The 15777-nt window shown below is 43.9% G+C and overlaps 1 protein-coding gene across 3 annotated transcripts in view; it reads right to left on the reverse strand.

Moving 5' to 3' along the window:
- The window catches only part of LRRC56 (leucine rich repeat containing 56), a 75836-nt gene that overhangs the window by 39658 nt on the left and 20401 nt on the right, over positions 1-15777 (reverse strand). For 2 of the 3 annotated variants that reach the window (XM_068124051.2, XM_068124050.2), the window contains exon 3: positions 10303-10390. In XM_068124051.2, coding sequence (XP_067980152.2) covers positions 10303-10390 — 88 coding nt within the window. Of the gene's footprint in view, positions 1-10302; positions 10391-15777 lie in introns of those variants that run through there. The other variant, XM_068124052.2, reaches the window with a different exon arrangement.

A 15777-nucleotide genomic window follows, 5' to 3' on the forward strand; every position in this document is an offset into this window, starting at 1 on the left:
TTGTCGTTTGAAGACAAGTATATGAACAACAAACAACAACAACAGGCATTTTAAAAGGCCATTTTCCCTGCAAGAGCGGGGGTTAGCCTTGCGGTCCCCATGACAATGTTCTCCATTTTGCCCTATTTTCTGCATCTCCCCTTGTTAACCCCTTGGCCCGCATTTCTTCTTCGACCATCTTTAGCCAAGTCTTTCTCGGTCTTCCCCGTCCTCTACTTCCTTCCACATTCATTTCCATCACTTTTCTCAACCAGTCACTTTCATCCTTCCTCAACACATGACCAAACCATCTCAAACTGTTTCTCTTCACAGCATCCATCACAGGCTCTATTCCCATCATCTTTCGCAATTCATAATTTGGCTTCCTCTCTCTCAATGATACTCCACACATCCACCGAACCATTCGCATTTCCACCCTTTCCAGCCTTCGTTGTTGCTCTACGTTCATTACCCATGTCTCGCTCCCATAAATCATAACACTTCTCACACATGCAGCATACCCCTTTCCCTTCAGCTTCAACGACACTCCCCTCCTCGTCAGCACGCCACTCAGTTCCCGAAACTTCTTCCATGCACATCTCACTCTGGCAACCGTTGCCGAGTCTGATCCACCTTCTCCATTCAGCATGTCTCCTAGGTAACAAAATGTTTTCACACCTGCTAGCTTCATGCCGTCTCCAAGATTCAACTCAACATTTCCTCCATCTGCAGCTCCCTCTGTGCACACCTTACACTTGAATGTAGCTGCCACACTGGTTAATGACCCTCTCAAACCACTACATTTTTGATGAACCCACTCAGCGCACATTGTACATTGAATTGAGTTCACTCCGACACCCTTCCTGCACATAGCACATGGCCACTTCCCAGTTCTTTCCACCTCACCACATGCTTTACCACTTGCCATCACCTTTGTTTTTCCGATATGAAGCAGAATACAAATTGTGATTCCTTGAGATGTTGTTGGTTGCTGGCTGTGTGAGGACCAAAAGGTGCTACTAGCTTCTGCGCCCATATCTACCATGCATGTTATCCTTGTCCCTCAATAAACCCCTTGTACAGTGTCCGGGTTGAGGTGCTTATTTCAGAAATGGAAGGGGTTAGGGAATCCACGACATATGCACTGCAAAGCAGGTTGGTGGACTCCGTTTTCCATTGTCTCATTGCTAGTTTCGCTCCTCCCGTTTCTCCATCCCTTTCCAGTTCACCCAAATCATACATGTTCTCCCACAATCGCCCACAAAGTTACTCTCCCAAATTCCAAACTGAATGCTCACTTTTATTCCTTCATTAATATATTCTCTCATCTGTGGAACCAACTCTCCAAGACTGTTGTCTCATTTCACTTCTTCCCTCCCTCCAGTCTTTCAAAATGGTATCCATTATCACCCCATGCTTTCTCCAATACCCATCCTTACTCTTTTGTACCTTCGATTACCCTCCCCTATTTATCCAACCCTTCTTTCTGCATTTAACCACTTATTTGTGGTGTTTTGTTCCTCCTTATTGTCCCCCGTCACACGGCAGAGCGAAAGGGGGACTATGGTTTTCCCTCCGTCCGTGTGTGCGTCTATCCGTGCGTCCATCCGTCCGTGCGTGAGTGCGTCCGTCCGTCCGACCGTCCGTGCGTCCGACCGTCCGTCCGTCCGTGCATGCATGTGTGCAGACATGCGTGCATAAGCGAAGGACCAAATTATAATTTGGTGTGTGGGTGCAACCCACGTCAAAATCCAAGATGGCCACCGCCATGTATGTCTGAACATTGTGAGCAGAATATCTTGAAAAATAAGCGAAGTACCAACTTATAATCTGGTGTGTGGGTGTATCTAGGCATAACGAAGAAGGCTATTGAGAATTGGGTCGCCACATCAAAATCCAAGATGGCCGCCACCATATATATGTCTGAACCTTGTGAGCAAAATATCTTGAAAAATAAACGAACTACTAACTTCTAATTTGGTGTGTGGGTGTATCTACGCATAAGGAAGAAGGCTATTGAAAATTGGGTCGCCACGTCAAAATCCAAGATGACCGCCGCCATGTATGTCTGAACCTTATGAGTGGAATATCTTGAAAAATAAGCGAAGTACCAACTTCTAATCAGGTGTGTGGGTGTATCTTGGCATAAGGAAGAACACTATTGAAAATTGGGTCGGCACGTCAAAATCCAAGGTGGCCGCCTTGCGTCTTCCACTTTGTCAACTCACATCACTTCACCGACGGGGGACCTAGGCGTAATGCTTGTTCCCCTTGCAACATCTGCCAGTCTTTGAACATGCAGTCCTCTGTTAGTTTCACAATTCCATGAGCCCATAATTCTGTATCCAAAAACAAAAAGAAACAACAGATGTCATAGTTTAGGAGTTGCGGAAGGTGAGAAAACGAGACCATTTCATAGGGTTCGAAGCTCGTTTATTCGTACAGAACTCTCCAGCAAACTCTAACGCGAATGGAAGTCGTACCGCTTTTATAAAGCCAAAACCCTCTTCGGAGGGCGTGGCTCCGACAACCGCGCGTGCGTCACGTCCAACAAACCAAAAGCCCCACAGGGCCGTGCATGTGGATTATGACCAAACATAAGGTAACCGTCACATGCGAATAAGTTAACCGCGACATGCGAATAAGGTAACCGCTAGATGCGAATAAGGTAACCGCTACATGGCCCCCCCCCCAGAATGCACTCCACGGGCGTGTACGTAGTTCGCAGGTGCGCTCGGCAGTGCCGAGAAGGCTCGAGCAGTGCTCGGCCTCGGTACGCGCAAAAAAACGCAGCCGTGGGGTTGAGCCGACCGAGGGGCTGGTCAAGTCCTTGGGGGAGGCTGCCGAGGTTCCTCGCAGGCCTCCCGAGGTTGCAGTTCACGGGTGCGCTCGGCAGTGCCGAGAAGGCTCGAGCAGTGCTCGGCCTCGGTGCACGCGAAAAGAGGTCGAGCCAACCGAGGGGCTGGTCAAGGCCTCAGGGTAGGCTGAGGATGTAGCCTTGCAGGCCTCCCGAGGATGCAGAGTCGGAGAAGTTCTTGCGCGAGTTGCAGCTTTCTTGTAGAGTGTAGTTGTGCGAAGGTGACGAGCAGCAGTGCGCGCGAAGGTAACGAAGCAGCCGTGCCGCCAACGTCAGTGGGCGTGCAAGAGATGAGCAGCAGCGCGCACGAAGGTAATGAAGCAGCCGTGCCGCCAACGTCAGTGCGCGCGCAAGAGATGAGCAGCAGTGCCACCCACATCTCGTAACTGCGTTCCTTTGGAGGGTCCTGGAGCGGGCTCGCCCCTCCGGTCGTAGAGGAGGAGCCGAGCGCGGTGCGCGAACCACATGGCCGCTCGTCGTTTCCAAAACTCCGGCAGTGCGATCGAAACTGCCGTGTTCGTTTGCAGCCCCCGAATCCGTTCGGGGGCAGCCGAGGTCACCAGTTTAGGAGTTGCGGAAGGTGAGAAAACGAGACCATTTCGTAGGGTTCGAAGCTCGCTTATTCGTACAGAACTCTCCAGCAAACTCTAACGCGAACGGAAGTCGTACCGCTTTTATAAAGCCAAAACCCTCTTCAGAGGGCGTGGCTCCGACAACCGCGCGTGCGTCACGTCCAACAAACCAAAAGCCCCACAGGGCTGTGCACGTGGATTATGACCAAACATAAGGTAACCGTCACATGCGAATAAGTTAACCGCGACATGCGGATAAGTTAACCGCGACATGCAAATAAGGTAACCGCTACAATAGAATACTTTATCCCAAGCATTGTTCAAGTATATAATTCAATTGAAATTAAATAATATTTTTAAAGGTCGTATTAAAAAAAATTCCAGAGGTTTATCATCGTTGATGCAGTGTCTCTTACACCAGCTTTTCTAACCATGTTACATTAGTTGTTCATGACTGGTGTTTGTGTCCTTTATGACGTCCTTGTTCGTGTAATATAATTGTTCATGACTGGTGTTTGTGTCCTTTATGACGTCCTTAAAAACAGTGAGTTTCCTATTTGCAATGATTTTCAATTTTGTTTTACTGCCAGCCAGACAGAGTAAAAAATAAATAAATATCTCGCACCTCTCTGCGCGTGTGAGATCGGAACAAATTCAGAGCCAAAATACTGATAAACTACATGTTCATGTTCCGATTCATGTTCCGATTCGTGTTCAAAATATAACATTCAATTGAAATCAAGTTGTTGTTCATCATAAACTGATGTTTATAGATGGACGGATGGACATAGACAGACAAACATGAACCAATTGCCTAACCCCACTCTTTGCTTCGCGTGCGCAGGATAGTAATAAAAACGCAGACTGAGTAGACGGGTCAATATACTGCCTGACCCCAAAAAAATTGCAAATTTTTGTTTTATGCTTATTTCTAGTAGTTTATGAAGTGGAAGACAACATATTAAAAGTTGGACAATTTTGACGCATGGGAAAGTCCCTCAGTGACGTCAGAAAACAAGATGGCTGCCGGCAGATAAAACGTAAAAAAATTGACTGATAATCATCAGACCACTAACAATTTAAAGTTAATTTTGCACCAATATTTGTATTATGATCGTTGCTGGTAGTTTATGCAGTGCTAATCCTGAGACCATTCGCAATTTAAAGTAAATATTTGCACAAATATATGTTCTTTGATTGTTTCTGCCAGTCTATGACATGGAAAGCAACATATAAAAAATTGGACAATTTTGACACATGTGGAAGTACCATATGCCTTCTAGTCTTAGATTCCAGTTTCATCGTCCTCCTCCTCCTCCTCTATGTCTGGTTCAACACTCATATTGTCACAGTTGCTGTCCTGGCAATGTCCACATGCACTGGTGCACTCTAATCCATGCTTCCTACATGAACACCTTAGTGTTTTGTACCCCCCTGAACAGTTGCAGTGAATCATCTGAAGTAGTATGTCTGGAGCAGGGCTTTTGTCTGTCATCACTGGAACAAGTTTTCCTCCTTCTACCTTCCATCCCCACTCCGTTGGCTCCATTCCACAACAAAGGCCCATCCATTCCATTACCTGGTAATAGGTCCGCAGAGAATGAAACTTGCAGGCAGCGGATGTGGGTGGCAGTCTTTCAGGAGTGACAAATGCCTTAGCCCTTGCAACCTTTTTGCAGAGAATGTTGTATCTGATCGATGCCAATGAGTCGTTCTGATTTGCTTCAAACAATGCCACCATTGCTCTGCAGCCTGCAGTTTCAATAACATCCTGACTCTGCTGTGGTTTACAGAACACCTTTGAGCTGTCTATCAGTTCCTTTTCTTTCTTGATGATTCTTTGAAACCCTGACTTCTTTCCAATCCCAAAGACACGAGACGTTGCGTCACAGCCAGTTAATGCATGAAGGAACAATATATCTCTGCAGGCTGCATTTCCAAGTATCTGCTGAAGGACTTTGATATTGTAGACATTTGATTTTGCCTTGTCAGAACGGAAATAGAGTTCAATGCAGTTTGTCTCCACCATATAGAAGAGCAGGAGGAGAAGGAGATCTGTATCTTCTCCAATGAGGGTTGTAGATCTGGAAGCCGCATTTGCGACGGCCGCTTTTGCAATCTCAACATCAGCATCTCCCTCTGCTTGGATCACCTCACAGCCTTCCTTGTGCAACACCTCTATAATCAACAGTATCATTGCCTGCTTGTTTGACTCATTCGACAGAAAGTCCTCCTTTTTCCCAACAAATTTTGTTGACTCCGTAATGTTAACCTTGGTGGCATTCTTGTTTCTATTCCGACGTTGATGAGAACAGTCCTTTGTGCTTGGCCCAGCCTCATAACCATCAAACACAACAGTAGCTTTGCCATAGTGTCGTACTGTAAATGAGGCATATTCATCTGCAATGGAACTGTAGGTGAATCCCTCTGTCCACTTTAAGCGGTGAATAAGTGATCCCCCGTCAAGAACATAGTGATCTGTTCCTGGAACTGTCTGGTTGACAGCATTGTCAGATTTGGTTGTAGCATAATTCCTTATTGCCTCCGCCAACTGTGGTTTATCTGGCTGGCGCAGGATGTTTTTTGCCTCAAAAAGAGACATTGGGTATGGGCAGAGTTCATATTTCATCACTTCACCTATCTGGAGATCTCCCGTCTGTGACACCACTAAGAACCTCTGGAATAGTAACGCTGGATCTATTGTGCGGTCCTCAGCAACTTTGACTGCCCTGCTGAATGCAAGTGTCTTGGCTTTAGAACTCCTTTTGTGTGAATAGGAGTAAGCTGGGTGATCATCCATCTTCTTGACAATGTCACTACCTACTTTGAATAGGTCATGAACATTGACATCCTCATTTGCAGTAACCCCTGTGATGATATTGCGCAATAACTTGTCATCAGAAAATGGTGTGAAGCTGTCCAGTTTTTCGGCAACTTTGCCACGATCAGCTTCATCTCGACTCACCCTGGATGTTGTCAACTCCTTATGTTGTTCACTTGTTGAGTAGCTACTCGAGGTCAGTTCTTGCATAGCAAGGTTGTAGGAGGACGATATGGTTGAAGACAGAGTCCAAACTGCTCTCTGGTGCTCTGACATCCCACTTCCTCGAGTCAGCCCCCCTTGGCTTTTCAGTGAGCGCATTAATGTCTGTTCTATCACAAGATCAGAGCCTAGGCCAGCCCAGTATTGGTCACTGCGCCGGATTACATGATAACCAGATTGGAACTTCTGATGAACCTCAGGGTTGTCATCCTCTAACGCAAGCATCTTCTCGAGATAGAGTCGAGCTGACTTCAGGTAATTGGGATGGCCAGCAGCTGCAAATATCGGCAAGCAAGCTGATATGGCTTGGAGATGCATCTCCCAGGACCCCGTCCGATCAGCTGCCACAAGTGCCCTTGCAATTCCCAACATACGCTGGTAGTTGATCCAAAGTGCACTGGTTTTCGAGTCCTTTGCAAGTTTATTCCTTTCCTGATTCAATCTATTGTCAATGAAATGAATGCACTCTGATTGCAACACAGACTCTATAGTGTCACTTTCGACAGTCTCCAGGGAAATGTACAGTCGCTCCAGTTCTGCCACTTGTTCTTGAAACCCAGGGTCAACTTCCACAATCTTGCCAACAACCTGACGTGTAAGACACTGATCCACAAGCAAATGGCCACGAAAAGCACGTTGCACCGCCTTCCCACTCAGCATGTGCACAACAGCATTTTGACCATACACTGTTTCCAGGATCTCTTTCAGTCCACTTCCATCCATCAAACTTCCAATGGCACCCAACAAATTCATTAATGTGTGGAAGCTCCCAAGCAGTAGCACTGCATTATGGATTGGGTTATCAGCAGGAAGAGCATTCACTATCTCAGAGGCCTTCCAAAACAGCGGTTGGTCAAATGTGATGATTGCTGGCATGTTGTGTTTTGATGCAAGTTTGCTCAGGTAATCAAGAGTTGACAAGATGCAGGTTTTGTCACCTGGGTTCATATCAATCATTGGGAGAAACTGTATTGAGGCTTTCCCTGGGTGATCACACTCCTCATGCAGAAAGTGCATCATGCCTTGCCAATTTGGTGCACTCTTTTCGAAGCAAAATGACATCTCCCATAATATGTCAATTGGGCGATCACAAATTGATAACAAAGGGAGGGGCTGAAATTTGAGGTTGCGGTTGACGTGCTCTGCATAGCGGTAATCTATTATATTGATCTTCGTCAGTTCGACGAGCTTCCTGTCAGACATTTTCTTTCTAGATATGATGTGGCTAGATTGACGCCCTGGTGTAATAGCTGCTATCATGCCCATCCCATGAAAGGTACCCTTTCCATCCAACGTTATGATGTTGTGGTCCACATTGTCTCCAGCAAATAACAAGGATGTATCAAGAATGTCGGTGTCACCTCCAAACACATCCGGAGCAAGAGAAGAGGCTGCATTTACTTCAAACCGTTGCACTTCGGAGTAAGATGAGGAAAAGCCAAAGGTTGATAGACTATCTATCAAGAAACGAGACCTATACAAGTGATGCATTTGCACTGCAAGACCAAGCTGCAATGGTGCAATTACAGCCCTTGGACGCACTGCTTGGATGACTGCTTGTCCAATACCAGCAACCTCCCTAGATGTATCTTTCCCGACCAAAAGATGCTGCAGCAAGAATCGCAGGCTAGTTGGGACATACCCCAATGCAGCAGTAAGGCTTAGGTCTGCAGTAGTTGGGTATGTATCCCCATGTGGTGCAACTGTTGTTTTTATGTCACTTTTTATTAGTTTTGCAGCAGTCTGAAGAATTGCACGTTTTTGTGCTTCTTCATCATCTTCTCGTGGTGCATTGTAGTGGTCACGGAGGATCTGGGACATTTTTTCTCTGAATGTCACAATGTCTTTTAAGCCTCTACCCTCTGCCATGAATATAGATTCACCATATCGTTTTTTAAGCTGTTCCTTCATGTATTGGTTCCCATATGCATTGGATTCACTATCGCCCAGGTATTGTTCCATTCTAGCCACGAGGTCTGTAATTGTTAACTGTTCCTCATCATTGTCTTCAAGAAAAGAGCACACCTTATCGAAAGCCTCATTCTGGTCACTGTCCTTAGGCCTTCCCATTTTTCGTCTCTTGTTTGACTCAGTCGGCTTGAACCGTTGTGGAATGTCTCGCATTGTGCGGAAATTAATGTTGCAGGACTTGTGGTACACACAGTCAGCTGCATGGAGATCACCCTCAAAATATTCAATGCGGCCTTGAACAGCAAGGGCCCATTCATCGCTCCTTGTTTTGCAATGAACTGATATAGTTTTAACAAATGCGTCAGTCTTCACGTAGCCAAAACTGGCTGTTTCTGCATGGCCTCGCTTTGGGCCCTCTTCCTTAACTTCAGTGCCGCAGAAAAGGCAATGTGTTTTACTGTCATATGGTCCCAGGGAAATGCGAGCACTCCTCTTGACTGATGGACCTGATTCCGCATGATCCTTCTTGGTTAAAGCAATGTCCTTTTTGTTTATGTGATTCACTCGGCATGATTTGTGAACACTGGTACCAGCTAGAATTCTGATGTCAACACCCCTTTCGGCACTTGCACGGTTGATGCCTTCTGCTCCTTTCTCACGAACTGATACTGTTTCCTCACAGTCCAATCCCCTTTGGCATAAAGGGCAGGTCTCTTTACCATATAAAGAGTTCATTTTCTATCTCTGAAAATACAAAAATGAGATCTTTTAGAAGCATGCAGTCAATTTACATTGGCCATATACATTGAATGCCATCAGAGCATTCTCCGCCCCTGAAACTGAGATATTTATGTAAGATATATATTAGGAGGAAACATAGTATGGAATAATCTGCATAGTGGTCATCCCATTGCTTTCTGCATCTGAAATGAATTATATACAAGGGCTCTGTTGCTTAGTCACAAGGTGCACCAGGAAAAGATATGTATAGTCCAGAAGAAAAACATACTGATAGAACCCCCCCCCCCCTTCCCCCAATCAACTGGTCCCATTCCTATTAAATAAATATGCATCCCCACAACTCTAGAACCTGGAAAATAAATACCATCATACACTACAGTTGTAGGAGTACAAAATACATGTAGAATATATGGGGCAATTGTATGCATAGGCCTACCTGTCTTTTTGCTACTGCCTTGGCCTTGGTTGTATTGTACTGTATCTCCTTGGTTGTATTGTATTGTATCTCCAATGTTTACCATACAACGTTGTCCAATTGAGTCCTAATTAGGTGTAATTAACTCATTCATGTGGAGTTGTTACTCAGTCAAGCTGCACAACTACCAGTGAGGAATTAGGTCATTAGCCTACATGCTGGGAGGTCATATTGTTAAAGACATGTGTCAGGTAGCAGATGTAAACATTGTTAAAGACACGAAACAAGTGTTATAAAATGTTGCCTTTGCAGCTGGTCTCAGTGGAACAAATTAATTTATATAAACAAAAAGAAACAAAAATAAAAAACCAAAGACGTTTTCGACGTAGTGAATCGTGCATGGTTTTGTGACATTTTTATCATGTCAAAAATTTTTACTTTCCCATGGTCCATTTATGTCCAACTTTTGATATGTTCCTAAGTAAGTCTTAAAATATAAGGAAATGCAATAAAACTAAAATTTGCAATTTTTTTGGGGTACGGCTGTTCTGGTTGTATATTGACCCGTCTAGAGCAAGAAGAAACACAGTTGTAATATACTTGGTGTAACAATATCAGGCTGGGAATCAGTCAGTAACTGATTATAAATAAAGGCATCTGTTACAAACATCAACGTGCTATCACTATTCATGACAGGGAGATTGGCATATTACCATTCGGAAGTTGCTGCCAAACAGAACAACAATTTGGAACGATTAGATAGGCAATGTGTTCAAACACTCACCAAATTTCCCAAGGCTGGTAGTGCTGGTGTTCACACGAGTCTCGAAAAATGTGACCTTTTGCAAATCATCGCAGGCAGTGAGTTTGCGCTGCACAGAGAGGAAAGCAGCATTGAGGGAGGATGATTGTGTTGCCATATTGTAAGGAAACATTAATCACGTTCATTATTTTAAGTGATTGTCGTAATTGATCATAGATCGGGCCTCAGTGTATTAAAGCCTTTTGCTAGTTATCGTGTTTTCAGGGTTCATCCAATCAGGAGGCATTCACTAAATGGAAAGAAACCACATGATCACCGCATGTTTACACGAACATAATTTTTTTGTTTATGCCTGCAGACAAATATGCCTGTGGACAACTTGATTAATGGATTCTGAGAACATGGTTTATTTATTATGACTCAAAGTAAAGCAAACAATTAATCAAGGCTTCGGAGTTATGACTGTCAAAAATCGTACATGGAGCAAAATAGCTAAATAGAGTACAATTTTGCACGCAAAGTGATAAATTATCTTTACAATGTTCACAACAAACGTTCACAATAGACGAATAATCAATAGATTATGCAGAAAGATGAATAAATAAATACCTAAACAAGTACAGATACATTCAAAGTACACCACCAACATGCCAAATGCAGCATGGGGCAGCACACAGCGATGGTATTGGGAGGGAGAGGCTTACAATAATTGATTAAACTAGGGCATGCCCGTACTATATATAAGCTAGGACGTGCCCGTACGTGGGTGCCCGTTCCTTGCCAAAAAAAAAAAAAAAAAAAAATTTGTGTAGGGGTGTGTGTGTGTAAACATCCTAGGGCGTGCCCGTACGTGGGTGCAAAAAAACATGCGTGCAAACAACAACAACAAAAAAAAACTTTGAAACCACGTGGCAGTAACGACCACAGAACCCCCCCCCCCCCCTCTATTTACATGAATGGTTTGGTCCATTCGCAACGACCACAGAACCCCCCCCTCTATTTACATGCAATGGTTTGGTCCAAAGCGAACGGCTTGCAGTGTTTGGTAAAGAAATCGCCATAGCTCGGTAACTACTTCTCCGATTAATATGAAACCTTGAAAAGGCACATCCTCGGGTCCCCAGCAATATACCTGGCAAGTTTAAAGTATATCGGACCGGTAGTTGTCGAGAAACAGCGGTCACAGACAAACATACACACATACACACATACATACACACAGAGATTAATGGAATTATAGATAGATGCATAAATAAAATCAATAAACTGTAATCATAAAATAATTTCTTAATCAATTGGCTAATAGCATACCTCAACCACCAGTGTTTCATCTGAAGCTGCAACTTTTTGAAAATTAATTAAATCAGTCATTAATTGAAAAAATAAATAATTAATTGATTGATCAATAAATCAAAAATATCCTTTATAGCCAATCACCTGGTCACTGTCATGTCCAAATATCAGCTTCCTAACTCAAAAGGTGCCTGAGATATTGCCAAGAAGAGAAAGGAAATAAAAAAGTACTTATTTAATTGATATAATAATTAAGTAACTAATCAATTAATTGATTAATCAAAAAAACTCCCCAAAAAACAGTGTTTTGCCAAAGCACTTGCTCACTATTGTGCTGAAATTTCAGCTTCCTTGCTCAAAGGATGGCCGAGATATTGCCCAGACAAACAAACAAGTAAGAAAGAAAACAAACAAGAAACCGGAGTGAAAACAGAGTACTCCTTTTCAGCACGCGTCATCGCCAGGCCCCCTTCGGTGCCCGGCGATGACGTAATGCAGCACCTGGAGATGGAATAGGAAAGAAGCGGTATACAATAACTAAATAATTACACAAACTAGAACGACACTCGGTAGAGCACATACCTCCACCAGGCTGAAGAGTTTATAGTTTGTATCCACTGAAAGGCCGGATCTGAATTCGGACCTGAACCAAAATCGAATCGGCTTCTTCTTGTCATCTAACCAACTCATCCACCAAGTTTTGTTATAATCCGTCCATAACTATGAGATATCGTGTTATATGGTATTTCATATTTGGCCTCATCTTTCAAGGTGAAGAAATGCTTTAAAAGTTTTTTAAAAACTTCTAGTATCCAGATCTTCACCAAAATCGAATCAATTCATCCTGTTGCATCCAGCCTGTACACAAATTTTCATCCGAATCCGTCCATAACTTTTTGTAGTATCCTGCTCACAGCCAGACAAGGCAAACAGACAAACAGGGGTGAAAACATAACCTCGGCCCACCTTTGGTGTCGGAGATAATGACTGTCAAAAATCGTAAATGGAGCAAAAAAGCTAAACAGAGTACAATTTTCCATGCAAAATGATAAATTATCTTTACAATGTTCACAAAAAAGTTCACAATTTCACATTCAAGTGCTAACAAGAAAAAGCAAACAGAGATTGCAGACCCTCACCAGGATGTGTTTTCAGTGGTTTTTAAGGCTTTTGTGTTAAAACAAATATGGCGGCCGAACCACTTGACCGATGACGTCATCATATTTTTTTTTTCCTCCACCAATTTATCCCTAGATTATGCTCAAGAAATTTCATCTTGATCGGATGAAGTTTTGTACTTGTTGAATTATGACGTCATAACGGAGGCACCTATGACATCATCATTAACATATTGTTATGTCAGGTGGGGTAGTGATATGTAGAGCCAGCTAGATCTGAATAGGTAACGTGCTTCGTCTGTCGCGGTAAGGAATCTGACTTGTAATAAGTTTCATGTGTAGGCGTTTTGTCGGTTAAGAGTATACCTGTGAGCATACCAGGATGTTCGTGTGATAAATAGAGCTAGGGATTAAAAGATAACGCCCCTATGTGTCCACACCTGGTAGTCAAATCTTTGTCCCTTTTGGCACTGCACACTTTTAGACAATTAGTTAGGATCTCCTTAGTGCAACACTAAATACCTCCCTTCCCTGACATGACATTGGAAGACGAATAGGCAATGAAACCAGGCCGGGGCACCGCCGCATGGCCGCTGCCAATTACACCTCTGACAGGCCTAAACACATCGGGTGCCACGCGCTATCACCAATTACACGCTACGGTCCTGTGATTGGTCGGCGTGCTGGGCGCGAACCTCCAGCCAACAAGAGCGAGAGGCACGAAGCTGGAAGGTTCGGTGGAGGTCGCTGGTTGGTAGCGCGCCAAGGCTGACGTCACCGGCAAGGTTATATCAGCGCGCGCTGAACGACATAGAGAGAGAGAGAGACGGAGGGAGAGAGGGAGCACATCCGGTTCTTGTTTTACGCAGCTCGCTATTGCAGCTCTTCTTCGTCTTCCGCAGCCCGAGTTGAGCTGAGATATAGCCCGAGTGGAGTTCGCTTGTTTTCTTGCACATTCACTTCGGGAGAGCTGACTGGACGTGGCAGGCCGATCGTGTGGAAAGATCGACCTCGCTTGGAGCCACTAGCCTGCGTTGGACGCGCGGTGCTTTTCCTGCTGTGGGACCTCGTGGTGCTTGGAGCGAGGCCTTGTGGTACTTGGAGCGAGGCCTGGTGGTGTTCGGAGGCGGTCGGAGAGGGCCGCGTGGGACGCCGAACGGAGCCGTGTTGGACGGCAAACAATACAAGACGACGGACAGATAAGCTCACACCACATTTCACAATTACATGACGTGTTATTTTCCTTAATTCACATTCCCTCGTCTCGTTTCTGAAATCTGTTGTGTGGGGACGTCCCGATTAGGATAGTTATTACCGGCGCGTGCTTTTCCCTGTCCCGATTTTCTTTGCAATAAACCCTTGTATTTTTTCCTTTCCCATTTAAACCTGTGCCTGGTTGAATTAATTTCCTTGCAGGATCGAAGCTGCAGCGCACAAGGCTTTTTGCGCAGCTTCCATTTTTCTTCTTCCTCCCGTGCGACACAGTAAAATCCGTGTTTGGTTGTTGCCTCCGAATAAATCGTTTAGGCCTATCGGCGATCTTCTGGTGTTAACCGGGAGTCGCGCGACAATATTTTATTCCCCATGGAGAGTTCTTTACAATGAGCCATGTCTCAATTTTTTCTATTCTGTACTTTCGGAGATATAGAGGTGCAAATTTTTTCGGCTTTTCCAAGATGGCGGGCAAACCACGTGACATATGATGTCATAATTATCATTAAAAAATTATACAGGTGGAGATGCACCTATGGTGAAAATTTCCTGTCAATCAGACTAACGGTTGCAGAGAAAATCATATTTATTCTGTGCGGACAAACAAACAAACAAACGGACTCAAATGCAATACACTCTCCTCTGGTGAGGGTAAAAATAAAGAGCAATCAGAGATTCCAGACCCTCACCAGGATGTGTTTTCAGCGGTTTTTAAGGCTTTTGTGTTAAAACAAATATGGGGGCCGAACCACGTGACCGATGACACCATTTCCTTTTTCTCCAACAATTTATCCCTAGATTATGGTCAATAAATTTCATCTTGATCGACTTAAGTTTTGTACTTGTCGAATTATGACGTCATAATGGAGGCACCTATGACATCATCATTAACAGTTGTTATTCCACATGGACAGTTCTTTACAATGAGCCATGTCTCAATTTTTTCGATGCAGCGCTTCCGGAGATATAGAGCAAATGTTTTTGGGTTTTTCCAAGATGGCGGCCGAACAACGTGACCTACAACGTCACTATTATCATTAAGAAATTCTACAGGTGGAGTTGCACCTATGGTGAAAATTTCCTGTCAATCGGACCAACGGTTGCAGAGAAAATCATATTTATTCTGTGCGGACAAACAAACAAATAAACAAACAGACAGGCAAACAAATTGACTCAAATGCAATAAATACCCTCTCCTCAGGTGAGGGTAACGAGGGCATCTCCTGAACATAAACACATAGGAGTCATAAATAAAAAATAATAAAAAAACTTACACATTAAAATGGTTAAGTGCATTTTGATGGTTTATGTGATGAAATATTGAAATATTGTTTTTGTGATGAAGTCACAAGAATGACTTGCCCATCATTATGAGGTACATTAGATGGTCAAGAGAGAAGACAATTTTGTTATTTGAGACCTTGTTCTTAAACATAACATTTAAATTATACTACCATCCAATGTCATCCTCCATCACTAACCGTGATCTTTTCTACCCCCATAAGACTTGCTGGCTACTGTGATCCCTCTCACCTCCCTTTCTTTCGGCAGCTGTGTCTTTTTGGTGTCATGATGTCGGTGTGCATGTTAGTGTGGTTATCGCATTTGTGGTACGTGTGTAAATCAGTTTAATGCTTTGACTTGTGGTCTGTTTGTTTATATATTTTTGTATTTCTTCTTCTGTGGTTGCTCAATCCTTCATTAATAATTATTGAGAGGGAGGGGGAAAGGCAGAGAGGGAGAGAGAAAGACAGCACAACTGGCTGGTGGAAACCCGTTAAAGTTGAAAAGTCTTTCCTGCCAGGAGTTTATGTTCATTTATTGTTGTTTTTTCACTAAGTACACATTTATTAGGTGTCCTCTACATTAAATA

Source organism: Myxine glutinosa, chromosome 8 (assembly GCF_964187855.1).
Source record: "Myxine glutinosa chromosome 8, kmMyxGlut1.1, whole genome shotgun sequence".
NCBI lineage: Eukaryota > Metazoa > Chordata > Myxini > Myxiniformes > Myxinidae > Myxine > Myxine glutinosa.